Here is a 15,649-nt window from a genome sequence, read left to right on the forward strand (position 1 = left end):
AATTATTATAGTATATTAGAAATAATAATTACTATTTTTCAGGATATAACAGTTCACCTGTAGTGTAATGGCCAATATTTTTAATTTGGGGTTGTGAGATCAACTTTTATTGCATTTTTTTTTCATAGATGTGTGTAAAGTCACCTTAAATTTATAGCAAACACACCTTTGTCTCTTTGTACTGGATCGAGATGGTATCTCCTCTGGTTCTGAGGCATCTCTCTTTGTGATATTCAACAAAGATTTAGCTCATTGTTTTTTGACTAGATGATAACTTTAAAAGTCGATTTATTTCTCTTATTTTTAAAAGAGAACATTAATATTTATTGCCTATGTAAATTTCAGAGCATCGCCAGTTATTTACACCAGATGAGAAGATTCTCTTAAATAAGCGCACACCTGATCTTCAACGAGCTACATCTGTTAGTTGTCTGAACCTTTTATTCTTCTGGAATTTAAAAATAATTCTATGATTCATAGTTTAAACTTGAGCCAAACAATTGTTCTACTTTTTGTCAATGCACACACTGTATTTGAAGAAAGGTCTGAATGTTGTATTCCTACCTGTGCCTGATTTTCAAAATTAAGAGCTGTATTGACTGTGTAAAAATAAGGGAACTTATGCTTGAAAATTACTTGAAGTTTCACCTACAAACTAATTCTCTTGTTCATGAGACACGGATTTAACATTGAAGGCTTTCAATTTCTGTATATAATGTTTGAATCTCATAACAAGTTGTTTGTGAACAACTTGCTTTAATTATCAAATACTTAAAACAGTGCTGTTTGAGAGTCAGATTGTTTTTTGTCCTCACTGATCTGCAAGTGTATTGCGGATGTAATTGCAAAAAATTATGGGAAAAATAGCTTTCAAAAGGCTTAAATTACTGGCGTAAAATACTTGATCATTCAGTGACAGTAATGCGGAGAGGAGAGCACATGAGGTCAATGAGCATGCCAGTCAAAATGATTAAGATAAATTGAATATCCCAGGAGTGAGGATACTCGGGATGGCCAATTATTGCATTAGTTGAGAGAAAAATCTGGCATTTCAACTGAGCATTTTCGATTTAGAAGTAGTGGAAGAAACAGAGTGGACACAAATTGTAAATGGAAGATAAAAACAAAATTGCACATTTTGGATGAGAAGTGTCAAAACTGGTAGTAATGAAAAAGGATGACAATAACGTATGTCTAGACCTGATCTGCCATCCTACTCAACCAACTCATCATTGGTAAAGGGTCAGTTAATCTCCCATAAACAGGATGGACAAAAAGCATGTAAATCTCTTTGACCCTAGGGCCAACAAGACTTGATATAGAGGGGGTTGTTGGGTACAACCAATTATCCGAATCATTTGCATGATGCAAAAGTCTTAAGCATAATGCTAAACTATTAAATACATGAAACATACAGCCTAAGGTAAATTGGATAGTCCAAGGATAACATGATTGTCTAATGTCACACTGACTTGATATTTTACTCCTTGTTTGACATTGTCTACATATTAGGTATGAGTTATGATACATCTCATAGATGTACATGTGACAGGTCATAGGGATGCTATCACAAGGGGGAAATTTAACACCTTAAAAATTATAACTTGACATTTTTTCTGTAACTAGAAAAATAAATAAAACATTGATGCCAATCCAAAATAAATCAAATTGTGATAATCAAAATTGCAACCTTAACGTGGATATCATGCTATGGAACTTGCAGTCAAATTGAAGAACTGCCAAAATTCCACCATCCTCATTTTTGTGCTGCAATAATGGAATTGATGCGCTGATCTGCAGCGTATGTGATGTTTGCAACCCTACTTGGTCGATTGAGCATGTTAAAACTATTTGTTTTCTAGTGATTAAACCTAGATGTTGTGTAGATTCCTCCCAAATTCTCTATTCCTCGTTCATATATACATGTGGTGATTTGCAAGGTCATGACTCAAAAAGCATGTGAATTTTGGCATATGAGAGACTATTCCTGTAAATCTGTCCATTCTTCACTTTACTATTTTTTTTAAAATTTCAACTGTGCAGGCTTCTAACTCATACCAAACTTGAGAGTAAATCAAGCTCTACCAATCCACCTATATAAGAGCCCTCGATATATGGCTGTCACTTGGAGATGTGGGGGTATAAATATTAGCACGAGGATGGGGATGCCATTTGAATAAGGGTACATGAGTAAGTGAAAAAGAGTATGACAATCTTCTATTTAATTAGGCATCATAAAATTTGCGAATGGGTATAGAGACGTGGATGGGGATGGAGTCCTCGTCCTAGTAATAAGTACCTAGCAACTATGACCCATGCACACACATTCATCATTCGGAGGCGTGAGTGAATACATGCATGTACCATAAAGTTTTCAAAGAATTGATAGGGCATGTACTTGGAAAGTGTAGACAATCAAGATTCAGTGAGAAGAGTGCACGAGACATGTAAATATAATATAGGTTATGAAGGGAAAGTATAAGAATTTCAACATAAGCTTGGCTACATTGATGCACTCCATTTGAACCATGCAAGTTTTAGTGACTATGTATGTCATATGTCTAATGTCATAATATGTATCATACAATATATATTTTTTTTGGGCAAAACTTTATATTTATATTATATAAAAAACCTTAGTTACCCAGTTCTCCCCTTGGCCCTGCGAACTAGGGGAATTTTGAACCAGTTCTTCGCCCTGGTCCCAGTTCCCTTTTGGGTTCCACGTGGATTTGAACCCAAGTAGGTTTGTTCCTTAGGGTCAAACCGAGGTCGAATTAGGACAGACCTAGGTAGATTGAGTGCGAACCAGGTACAGTTCCATTGGGAACATTCTATAATTTAGTGCAGAAAACAATTATTACAGAATTTGAATAAAGATTTTTAGCATTACAAACAAAATTTTTTAAAGTTCAAATATTTATCACATCAAATTAAACTAGCACTCAAGATTTCTTCCAGTGAAATTTTTATATCCAGCTGTTGATACCGGCCCCTGTGCGAATAATTGGAAGCTTTGTATAGTGATAAATCATATTTGAAACATTAAACATCTTCAATAGGTGAAGAGAGTTGCAAGCTACTTATATAACATTTTTCAAGTAGGATGTTAATTACAAACAAACAAGCTCTTTGTACAATGAAAAAGTAGTAAGCATTGGAGGACAACTTGGAAACCAGGAATGTTATTAGTGCAGTTGATCCCAATAACATTGACAATGTTAATGAACCAACTAATGCCTTCGATGAAGAAGAAGAAGAAGATGAAGGTTTAGATAATCCATTAGATGTTTGAAACTTAGCATAAGGTTCTAATTGTTGAAAGTCTAAACGATGATACTTGAACTCGTTATTATTTTAATATTTTGGTGTTGCTAATAGATATGATGCTAAGATTACAAGTTTATAGTGTTTATGTTGTCTTTATGATACTATGTGGCATTTTAATCTTAATTCATTTTTCTAGGCTGCATACATACATACATACATACATATATATATTCTTTTACATGTTTTTGTACTAACGAACCAAAACGAACCCAAACCCCATTTCAAGATTTTGACATACCAGCAAATTGATTCTTTGAACCCGAACTTGACTGGGTAACTTAGTAAAAAAATGGTTCAAATAGGGCTCTCGAGGAAAAAAACCAGTAAAGAAAAACCCCAGTCATTGCCAATATAAAATACAAAATATTCAGCAGGAGTTTAGCATCTGCTGTTTGGCCATCCAAAAGTAACAGTATAGAAGAAAAGCCCCCCAACCTACATCATAAAATCCTTTACAAAAAGATTGAATAATGATCCGAATAAAACCCCCAACCTAAAAACCTAAACCTAAGAACTAGCCCATACATCCAAGAAGCCAAAAAGCATGAGACAATGGATCATTCTACTTGACAATGAAAGCCACCACGCTTTCCAAGCAGCCACTCTAGATTTTATCTGATCAATAACTGTGTTCCTATACCCCAGCTTATTAGACCCGGTAAAAAAGGGAACTCCAAGGTAAGTGGAAGGCAAATCATCTAGAGTAAAACCCATATGTTAACAATCATAGAACAAATATGGGTGAAGTACTAAACACATAAATTTTGGACTTGTGAGTGTTAATTTTTTGTCCCGACACGGATGTATATAAATCCAAAACATTTTTTATCTGATTAGCCTCTTGAATAAAAGCCTTAACAAATAGAAATGTATCATCGACAAATAATGGGTGTGCAATTGAAATAGAAGTTTCAATAATTGGTACACCCAACCATTGACCAACATCATGTCTAATAGTGATTAGACAACTAAGTGCCTCAGCCGTAATAATGAAAAGAAAAGGAGACAGGGGGTCACCCTGCCTAACCCCTTGGGTTGAAGTGAAACAACCTGCAAGAGAGCCATTAATCAAAACGGAAAAATTTGCACCAGAAATACAATCTCTTACCCATTTACACCATTTTTAGGAGAAATAAAATTTGTAAAGCATTTGAATGAGAAAAGACCAATTAAGCCTATCGTACACTTTCATCATTTCCAATTTTATAACAAAAAATGGGATTTTATGAGAGTTTATGGAGTGCAAGGTTTTATGTGCAATTAAAGCACCGCCATTGGTTTCCCTACCTAGAACAAAGCCACCTTGCTCTAAGGACACGATTCTTGGGATGACATATTGTAAACACAAATATATAGCCTTATTGATGATTTTATAAATTGTATTACATAATGAAATAGGTCTAAAATCTGCAAATGATTGAGGATCATTATTTTTTGGAATCAAAACAACATTTGTTGCATTAAAATTCTTTAGAACCACTGAATTTTACCTTGATTCTTCCAAAACAGCTAAGAGATCAAAACAAATCACATCCAAACACTTCTGAAAAAACAAAGCTGTAAAACCATTTGGACCCGGGGCTTTATCAGGAGGTGCAGAAAATAGAACAGTATGAATTTCAGCCAATGTGAAAGGAGCCATCAAACATAATTATCTTGTGGAGTGACAAGAGTAGTAATAGCATCTAAAAGTTCATTAACAGAGACATCTGCAACCTGAACATTATTAAGAGGAGCAAGAAGATTAAAGAAGAAACTAATACCCTCTTGTTGAATACTATGGGCATCTGAAGTCAAATTACCGGAGGCATCCTTGGACCTTAATTGAGAAAATAGTTTTAGCTGCCTTTTTTTGTTTAGCTGACATATGAAAAAACTTAGTATTATGATCACCTTGTTGAAGCCATAATTCATGTGATTTTTGTCCCTAGTACTCTTCTTCCCTAGCACATAACTCAGCCCACTCAGATTGCAATTTCTTTTGTTTGTCATATGTTTGTGAGTCCAACCACTGCTGAAAAATATGGCCATTAACTTCTGATAGCTGAGCCTCCACTAAAGTTTTTTGTTCAAAGATATTCTTGAATACATTGACGTTCCAGGCCTTAATAAGGTTCTTAAAATATTACATCTTCTTAAAGAATTGGAACATCTGAGTCCCATCTTCAAATGGGGCAGGCATCCACCAATGTTTGAGGAGAGAATCAAACTGTCGATGATGATATCACATGGACTTAAATTTAAAGGATGATAAAACGAAGAGGCCACCCCACTATCAACTACATCAATTATAAGTTGAATAGGAAAATTATCTGAATCTGATACAGCTAAGATTTCCAAAGATAAATTAAAATTTTCCAATTTCCAAGCTTGGGAGGATAAAAACCTATCCAACTTAACAACAATTTGTAAAAATCCTGATCTTCGGTTCATCCAAGTAAAAAACCCATTCCGTGGTAATACATCAAACAAATCATTACCCATAATAAAATTATTAAAATCCTGAATTGTACGAGTGGGGGGAGATATACCACCTTTTTTATAACTAGGACCTAGGATAGCATTAAAATCACTTGCTACCACAAACTTACATCCCAGAAACTGCTGAATTACATTAGTCAAGGTGATCCATAAATGATGTTTATCAATAGTAGGAGTGGGCTCATAGACATTGATAAGAAAGAAGGAAAGGCTAAATGTTGAACGTTTACCAATTGCCAATTAGATCCATGTTGCAAAGGATGAACAATTACTTTTTTAGAATCCCGTAAGATAGAGAGGCCACCCAATGCACCAGTGGCTGAGACGAAGGAAGATTGCCACTTAACCCATTTACCCAAATTCTTATTAAAATATTCAGAGGACAATTTAGTTTATTGTAAAATAATAATATCACACTGAGATTAATCAAGCCTCTGCTTGATCCTGTGTCTTTTGTCACAGGCATTAATGCCTCTGACATTCCATGAGAGGATCTTCATTGCTGACAAGTAGAACTCTTTGTTCTCCTTGTCAAACATTTGGTTATGGGGGAATTACGTTTGGTAATGGGGGCATTACATTTGGTGGTGGGGAAATTCCCATCCAGAGTTGACTGAACACCAGCTTCAATTTCCCTTAAGGCTTTGGTTACTTTGGATTTTCTACCTTTAGGCTTAGAACCTTTCTTCTTAATCTTGGGAGAGCAGGGAGTTTGCAAAATAGACAACTGTGAGAAGTCAAAATTCATAGAAGGATTAGGAGGTTCTAAAAGATTATTATTAACAGCTACTCCAGTAACATCAACATTTTCAGCAATAACCACACCATTAACATGTGATGCATCCTGATTCACATCAATATCTTCAATGGTATGTTCAGTCTCATGAGGAGAAGAAACAAGATTATGGGATACAAAAAAAATGACTAGGACATCGGGATTATGCTGCGGAGCAATAAAGAAAACATTCAAACCATCAACCTTATTCATCCCCTCTTCCTGTTCAATCCTATCATAAACCTGGGAGGCAACTAAATACATGATTTTGGTTGCCATAATATCAGCATGTTCTTCAGTTAATGCTTTGAACTTAAGAAGATTCTTAGAGAACATTAATTCTTTAATAATTGCATCAAACTTGGGAAGGGGGAGGGGGGGTGTTTAGATACAAAATTTAATACCTTATCTGATCGCAATGTAACTGAAGCAGAAGTCAGTGACATCAAACAATTAGATGCATCGGGAGAGATAAATATGCTATTAAGGAACCCAATGATAACCGTGAAGATCCTTAGCATTTTAACGAAAAACTTAATTGAGAGGAAGAAAATTGGAATTTTAATGGCGTCTTAGTACAAACTAGTTGCATAAAAGTCACTGGAGGAGAAATGGACACATTCATAGGATTAATAGGAATCTTGCCATCTAATAAAGGATCAGAGCTTACATGCTTATGCTTACTGACAACTATATTCACAGAAGAAAAATCAATGCTATCTTTTACTTTGATGAACATTATTGTGTAAACTAAAGGCACATTTGGAAGGGAGGGATGATCGATCCTTACATACTAATGTTATGGGACTCGGATTCGCCTTTGACTCGGAAAGTCAAAATTGGGCTCGGACTCTGACTCTGACTCGGCAAGGACTCGAAAAATAAAAAATCCATGAAATTCAAAGATTTTTAAGGATTTAAATATTTTTTCATGTATCATTTAGTCAATTAACATCAAATACATAATAATTGAGATAAATAGAAGCTACTTAAGACTCATACACAATTTTGCATAGATCACATAAGTATAAAAGTGAATTTTTGAAGGAAAAAAACTAAATAACATAACATAAAGTTAAACATAGTGTCACTGTCAAATGTCTAAATATATGAAATCCATGGAATCAAAGGTTCAAAACATATATCAAAATATCAGCTAGAGTATAGAAGACTAAGGCTCATAGTAGCCTATGCCCTCCTACAAATATGCCTAAGATAAGTGATGAAAGACTCTAGAGCCATCCTCTCTCCTTGTGTTCAAGGTTGAACCTCAAGGGCATCCTCATCCTCATCCACACCCACATAATCTTCATCATTAGACTCGGATCCATCACTCCTAGCCTCAAGCTCTTGCACTCGGTGTCCTTGCGCTGTAGCCTCCTCGACTGCCATCGCTACTGCTTCTGCCTCCCAATCCACCTAATCAGCCCACTCCACATCTTCATCATTGAAGACAAGATCAACAATCTTTGTGTTCCACTCTGCACGTGGATCAACAATCTCTAATACAATCGGTGATATATCGGTGCCTTAGATCTGTCTATGGAGAAAGCGAAGGTTGTAGTGAACAAACTACAAAGACAAGATCATTCAATTTTTGCACAAATAATGGAAATGCAAGTAAGTTTGTAGAAGCCTTCTCCAATGCTTCCTTTAGCTCCTCTCAATACTTAAGTGCAAGCTACAAAGTTGCACAAACAATTAGCAATCGAAATGGGAGAGCCAACCGGTTTGCTAATTTCTCTCTCAAAACCCCAAGACTCTTCTCTAACTCTTTTCTCTCTATCACAAGCATTAGCAAATGATGGAATGACCTTTTTAGGTAAAATAGATGTTATACAAAGCACAAACAATTCGCTTAATCCTTTATTTTATTATTTTTTGCACTTTATGGGTCATGCTGCCAAAGAGAGTCCAGAGCTTGGGACTTTGCAAGTCCATGCTGACTCTGCCAGGACTCGATCGAGTCTGAGTCCAGAGGCCATGTGCCCCGAAAATTTGGATCTTTGCATTGATTTGTGTAATGTCCTAATGAATCCACATGCTTAAGAAAAGTGTGTGAATCTTGCATAATGATCTCCTAAGTCCGGGATCCCCAATGAGAGTTAAAAGTGATAATAGTTAGAAAAGGTTTAAGAAGACTCAACAAAAGATATACTCTAACAGGAAGATGGGGCTCTTCAAAGGGAATCAGATCATGCCTAATAAAAATACCTAGCTTATTAGCAATGGATTCAACAATATCAAGCTCACGATATTCCAAAGGTAAGGATGGAAGTTCCACCCAAAAGGGCATGAGTGCACATGCAAACTTATCAGCCTTCAAATTCGGCACCCAAACATTATGTATAAACCAATCCCTTTACAAAACTAATTTTTAATTCTATGAACATCATTATGAGCAACATATGAATAAAATATTGCAATGAAGAAGGAAGATCCATTATCTAAATAAAATAAATCAGTCAAACCTTTCCGGTTATCTTTAGTCCATGATTGTAAATCAGCAACTGGAACAAAGGACCAAATCTTACTGATTGATGCCAAGTCTTGCATATACGATACCCGTGGAGCCAAAAACCCTTTATCCAAATCCAATTAGTACCTAGAGTCCAAATTACCTTGAGGGTGAGATGCCGATGACACATTTACTGGTGCAAAGGAATCATTTGGATGAGAACCCTGCACATCCTTCGTTTTCAAACTTTGATTTCAGATTTGTTTTGCTGAAACCCTTGACCATTTTGGCGAAAAGCAGGAACATCAATATGATTGGGACCATAAAGGAAGGTAGGGTTTGAAATAGATAAGGTATTCGGCTATTTGATATATGAAGGAAGAAATGGATTGTAGGATCCAATATTTCTGCCATCAGTGGACAAAATCAACATGGGATGCAAAGGGCCGTGACAAATATCGAATACAGGTCAGACTGTGGTTTGTTAAATGAAGCCCTAACACGATTCTTGGGAAATGAAACTCTAACATGATTTTTGAGAAAATGCTTTCCCACATTATCTAATCAGATCTTCTTAGAATCATGAATGGTGGAAAACCCCAGATCAGATCGTATTCGATCACCATCACTTTGTGCATTATTGGAATTATTGCAACTTCTGTTGCATTGAGATCTGAATAGGTAAATTTTGCAGATCTCCTTCGCAAATATTCATACAACCTCTCTTCTTTGCTATGAACATCAAATTTACATCTATTTGCATCTATACCAATCTCATAAAGTGTGCATATAAACATTATCTCAATACAATACGATGCCATAGTTCACTTAATAAAATACTGTCTTTATATCATATTTCTTCATAAGTTGGCCTTCTGTTGCTTGATACTTTGCTAAATCTTCAAATAATCTTTTGCCACGTGTGGGTTAGCATCTAGGATGTCATCCCAACCTTGTCAAGTAATTATTTTGGTAAACTAAAACAATTCCTTCACCAGATGTCATTATACTGCCTTTTATTCTGTTTTGTCCAGTCAACCTTTACTTGGTAAATCCGTATTAACTCACACTGTAATTGACACAATCTTTAGTGCAATTACCCACATGCTATATACAATCTATTTTACCTTCCAACAAGACCGCATAACCTCAAGTGTCTTTGGTGAAGTGTGCCGAACCAAAATGTCTGACTGTTCATTGTTTCCCTTTACCAAATGTGGACCTTTTTCTAGGTTTCTTTACTTCAAACTTATTCTTATCTTCTACCATCTCAAAATAGACTATATGGTGCCATAAATGACAACCCTAATACATAACCTTAGCCAAATTGCCAACAATCTCCCTCTTTGGCATTGATGGCAACATATGGGAAAAAATTGGTTAAGTAACAAAATTTCAAAATTGTAGAATCTCTGTAGTGTTTCACATGGCCATCAAAATTTCAAAATTTGTGGATCATTAATCATTCCTATTAATATACCATCTTCTACATATATACTATACTCCCCCTTAGACTATGCTCTAACTTATATCTCCCTTTACAACATACATAATACTTACAATTTTTCACACTATCACTCCCCTTTTGACATCAATGACCAAGGTGAGTCAAAATTGTATATACAGGTCAAAATTGTAGTTCTACCTTGGAGTCATCATGCTGTATGGGTGCTGAGAAGTGTCATGCAGTCACCAAAGTGCTTCTTTAAGCTGCCAAACTCTTTATCCCAAGAGTCCTTCACTGCATCTGCTAAGCTGGTTAATGCACACAACCCGTAAGTTGCAACTTCTGCTGCATTGAGATCTGAATAGGCAAATTTTGCACATGATTCCTTTGCCTCTAAGCATGTGTCCAACTGGCTTTGAAGAATATCAATCTTTAGAGTTAAGTGTTCTCTTAGTAATCAGAATCTCTTCAAGATTCCTTCCCTGTTCAACTCAAGTAACCTTAACTCTTCATAGATTTCACTGATTCTTTGTTCAATCTCTATAATCTTGTCCTTTGGATTTTTCAACTTATCTACTATTTTCTCCAATTCATCTTGTTTATCCTTGATAGCCGTGGAGATGTTTGGGTAAGTTTATGTGGCAAAACACATTTTCCGTATAGGTCTTTACCCTCAAAGGTACAACTCAGTTTTTTGATGCAAAAGTCCAGTGCTGTCACATCATTCCTAATATTTCCGCAGACTGTTGAATAAATGTGCATCATGTTCTGCTTGAACTTTCAAAAGGCTACATCCTCAAGTGTAGAAAAGTGTCTATCAAAAGCTTCCATTACTCTTTCTGCTCTCTTTCTCCAAATCTTGCTCAGTTATCTGTACATGTATAGTGCTTTGTAGTTTATCAGTCACCTTCACTAGAGTGCTTTGTGCACTTTTACTCATCTTGGTAGACTTTTCTGCAATCTTAGATATGGATTTGCTTGAGCATAGATTCTGAAATCAAGACCCATAGGCTTTTAGAAATATAACTTTATAATAATTTATTGCTGCTTTTCATAGATAAAATGGGGAATCTTTTGATAGATAAATTGAGGGATTCTTTTGGGCCTCTGACTTGTTTTGGGAGAACTAAAGAAAATATTACAAAAGAAAAGGACCAGCTACCATTATGTAGTATGGTTGACAACTCCATGATAGATTCTATTGGGTTCCCAAACTGCTGCTCCACTTCCTAGAATGAAATCTCATTCACATGGCCCTAGTTGCCATCATGCAAGTGAAATCAGTTCATCAACAAACGAGAGAGGATTGTAAGCTAATTCTATGCGGGTGGGTTATCTCTCCTATGCATTGAGCTCAACTTAGATAAGCGGGTGCTTGTTTAATGCCGTACCTTGTAAATTACACAAAAAGTAATAATACAGATGGCATTGTGTGCCAGATATAGAAGTAATAATATATATATATATATATATATATATATTTGCTCTTAAATTCATTACAGAGAAGAAAACCAGAGATGGTCAGCCAACGATTATGATTCTATACACCACCCCCTTCCTTGGTGGTACACAACATATTTAAAGGACCCAACAGTTGCCAAGATGAACACAACCGACACAACTACTCGAGAGAAACAACTAATGAACAATTGATACATTGACGACACAGTAAAACGGGGACGTGCCCCCCCATTTTGCCCCACGTCCCAGATATAGAGATGTATCGGGGACTTGGGGACTTTGTTCCCTTGTCCCTAGCGGCGCCTCCAGATTCTGCCACCTGTGCTGAGGATGGGGGGATGTCTTGGTGTTGATTATTTGTTGATTTGGCTATTTATGTTCAATGTTCGATGTTCCAATTCAATGCAATGTTCAAGTTTTTTCTCTTTTACATCTTTATAACCTATATTGCAACACATCGTTTCATAACTAACATTTTAACTACCATATGTATAGTATATACAACCCCTTCCATCCCTCGCCATTGTTTACCGCGTAGATTAAGTAATGCACACAGACAATGAATAAGAACCACAACCATAGTACTTCTTTATTTGCATATACCAACAGGTTACATACAGAGCATCAGATAAGATAGGATGCGATAAGATGATTTACAATGAACCCAGACGAGTTATAAATACTTTCCGCCGAACCTTCCTGAAGGGGTTCGTCGGCTACAAAACAATCCTAATCTACCTATCGGCTACAAAATCTTTATCGACGACAACACCCTGTCGGCTACAGTTTTTATCGACGACATCATCCCCCCCAAAAGAAAAAGTCGTCTTCGGACGACAATTACAAAATACAATTACAACATATCCAGGACAAATTAACAAAACAGAATACACTAACTGGTCTTCAAAATGTGTTGCATCTGCAGCCTCTGTGAACACAATACTGTGTCCTTAATCAAGCTGACCTTGATAGCCACACGTGCCGCTTTCTCTACTTCCAACTGCTGGGTACCCTGAGTCAAGCGTCGCTAAATTGCCTTCAATTGGATGATCAACTCCTCCCGAGCTCTCTGTGCATCCACCAAGACAGCCTCTCGTCCAACACCCACTCCAAGTGCCTCTGGTACACAAAGACTCCATGCCTGCAGCAGCTCCAAGTCTCATCAACTGGTCACATTTCCTATGACTGATATCTGCAATGACTGGGGGTCTAGGGGGCAGCGGCCCCGGCGGGGTCGAGGGGTAGTGCCCTGTGCGCTCCCTATTGCAATATAGGGCAGGGTCAAGGGGCAACGCCCCTCGCCGCCAAGACCAAATTAGCACTCCGAAATCCACACAAAATTGCACGGAATACACCATTCTGTCATTTTCTTCCAATTCTACACTCTTTCTGGCAACTGCTTATGTCTACCCTTCCCTTTGGCATCATGCGTTACTCATTCCGAACTGTTTCAATCTATCGTCGCTTTTTTTTTTTTCTGCAAAATTTTTGTGCCTTACATGAACCCAACGAATGAAAACAACTATCATTGCCTGCGATGAAGCTGTCTCTTCCTTCCTCTTGTGCATGGATGCTGAGGACTATGATTTATTCTGTCCACAAAGGATTTAAAAGATAACCATCAGCCCTGCCAGTGATTGCTCTTTAACTCACCAAACAATTTGCTTTGTTCGTGGGGTAGAACAATAGCTCCGCGGAGGAACAAAATACACCTGTGGGAGAGAAGAACAATACTGTGGAAAGAAAGTCAGGGAATAAAGGTCAGGAACTCGTAGCAAAGAAGACCATTTCGCGGGAAAGCTAAGGCATCCGCGGCAACGAGAACATCCGTGGGAAACAAAAGAAAGAGTCTTCGCGGAAACACTAGAGCCCGTGGGGAAGCTGTTTGCATGAACTGAAAGTCGTCCACGGGGGCTGTCCGTGGGACACCCTGTCCGCGGGCCTTCTTTTTAAAAAAAAAAAAAAAAAAAATACAACTCAACTTTGAACAAAAAAGTACAACTCAACTTTTCCTCTAGACTTCGATCTTACGATGACGAGGGAAACTATCGGGCTTGGTCATTTCGCAACGATGACGAGCTCTTCCTTGTATGGTACATCTTCAACTTCGACCTGTTGACTGCCTGAGGCACTTCTTGCCCATCCAAGGTCCACAATTTTATTGCTCCATTATCACCTACCTCCCGGATTTGGTATGGCCCGACCCACTTGACCTTAAACTTGCCTGGTTTATTTCGTCCATCATACTTCAACACCAACTGCCCTAGCTGAAACCTGTTCAGTTCCAGGTGCTTATCACGCCACGCTCTGCGTCTGTTCTGTGTCACCTCCGTGGCCCATTGTGCCTGCAGTCGTTGCTCATCTAGATTATTTCCTTGCTGTCGGCACCCTTCAACTAAATTTTTGGTGCGGTGTATTCTTTTTTTTCTGTGTGCTCCATTCACCATGTACCGAACGGTGGGATCTTTCCTTTTTCTGGGTTCATACTGTATGTTCTTCTCCTCAGCTTCAGCCGTAACCTCCTTTTCTTCTTCCACTTTTCTGTATTCCTTCGGACATTCATTTTCCTCTGTTTTATCACCTTCATCGACCCTTAACATATAACAACTCGGAAACAATTCGTAGTCTTCTATCTGCCAGTGGAAAAGGCCATTCACCGAGTCTAGGTCGTTGTCATTCGATCTTCCTAGTCTCAATACTCCTCCTTTGTCCGGTTCCATTCTCCTCTTTCCTTCGTCGTCACTTTTGCCTTCACCTTCTGAATCTGACGATGCTGCCTCCTCACCTATCATTTGTGTGTGCAGGTCAATTATGAATCTTTTGCCTCCGCGCTCCATTGATAGGGTATTTCGTTTCCAATCATGTTTTACTTTTGCTTGCACCAACCAATTCTGTCCTAGAATAGCATCATATCCTTTCCTTTTCAATGGAATGACCACGATGTCCAATAAAAATGGCTGCGTTCCAATAGTTACTGGTTGCGCCCTCAAGGTTCCCAACGGTTTGATCCCGTGCTGGTCTGCCATGAGCAACTAGAATGTAGGTGGCCACAATGTCGGCTGCCCCAGCTTCTTCTAGGTCTCCTCGGGTAAGACATTTATGCCGGACCCACCATCGACTATTGTGTCTGTCAGAAAATGTTCGAGGATCCCCATCTCGACAATCGTCAGATACCGATCGGATGTGAGGGCTAGCAACATTTGGTCTTCTCGACCTGCATTAGTTTCCTTCCCTCTACCTTGTTCTCCTGGTATCCTCGGAGCTGGTGCAATATTTGTGAGAGCGGATCGGAGCTGGGACATTGTAAGAAGCAAATCATTTATCTTGACTGGTACCTCCGTCTACAAAATTTTCCGTACTATGTTTTGTTCTGCGGAATTCCTTGCCGAAGTGTCGGTGGTGTCCTTCAACTGAGATGTTTCTGCCTACGATGCTTTTCCAATCTCCACCTGTGCTTCCTCAAATTTTCTCTTTTCTTCGGCGGGGTCCGGGTATTCCTTTGCTTACTTCCGTGTGATTGCCAGAACCTCTTCCTCAACCGTCTTGACAGTGATCAAGTTTACTCCGGATTTTGGACACTTGGAATCTTCATGATCATCGGGTTCGCACCATCTGCATAATAGTTTGGTTGTATTCGCCGTTGGACACTTTCGGGCAAAGTGCCCCCACAAATTACATGCGCGGCATTGTACGATCG

General features: G+C 37.9%; 1 protein-coding gene across 3 annotated transcripts in view; it reads left to right on the forward strand.

Annotated features, from left to right (window-relative positions):
- LOC149567388 (ankyrin repeat domain-containing protein, chloroplastic-like) overlaps window positions 1-15,649 on the forward strand; it is a 145,713-nt gene that overhangs the window by 19,876 nt on the left and 110,188 nt on the right. For all 3 annotated transcript variants that reach the window (XM_089820569.1, XM_089820572.1, XM_089820570.1), the window contains exon 2: window positions 346-422. In XM_089820569.1, coding sequence (XP_089676695.1) covers window positions 346-422 — 77 coding nt within the window. The remainder of the gene's footprint in view (window positions 1-345; window positions 423-15,649) is intronic.

This window comes from Cupressus sempervirens, chromosome 3, assembly GCF_028749045.1.
Source record: "Cupressus sempervirens isolate cs-2001-9-10 chromosome 3, ASM2874904v1, whole genome shotgun sequence".
NCBI classification, from domain to species: domain Eukaryota; kingdom Viridiplantae; phylum Streptophyta; class Pinopsida; order Cupressales; family Cupressaceae; genus Cupressus; species Cupressus sempervirens.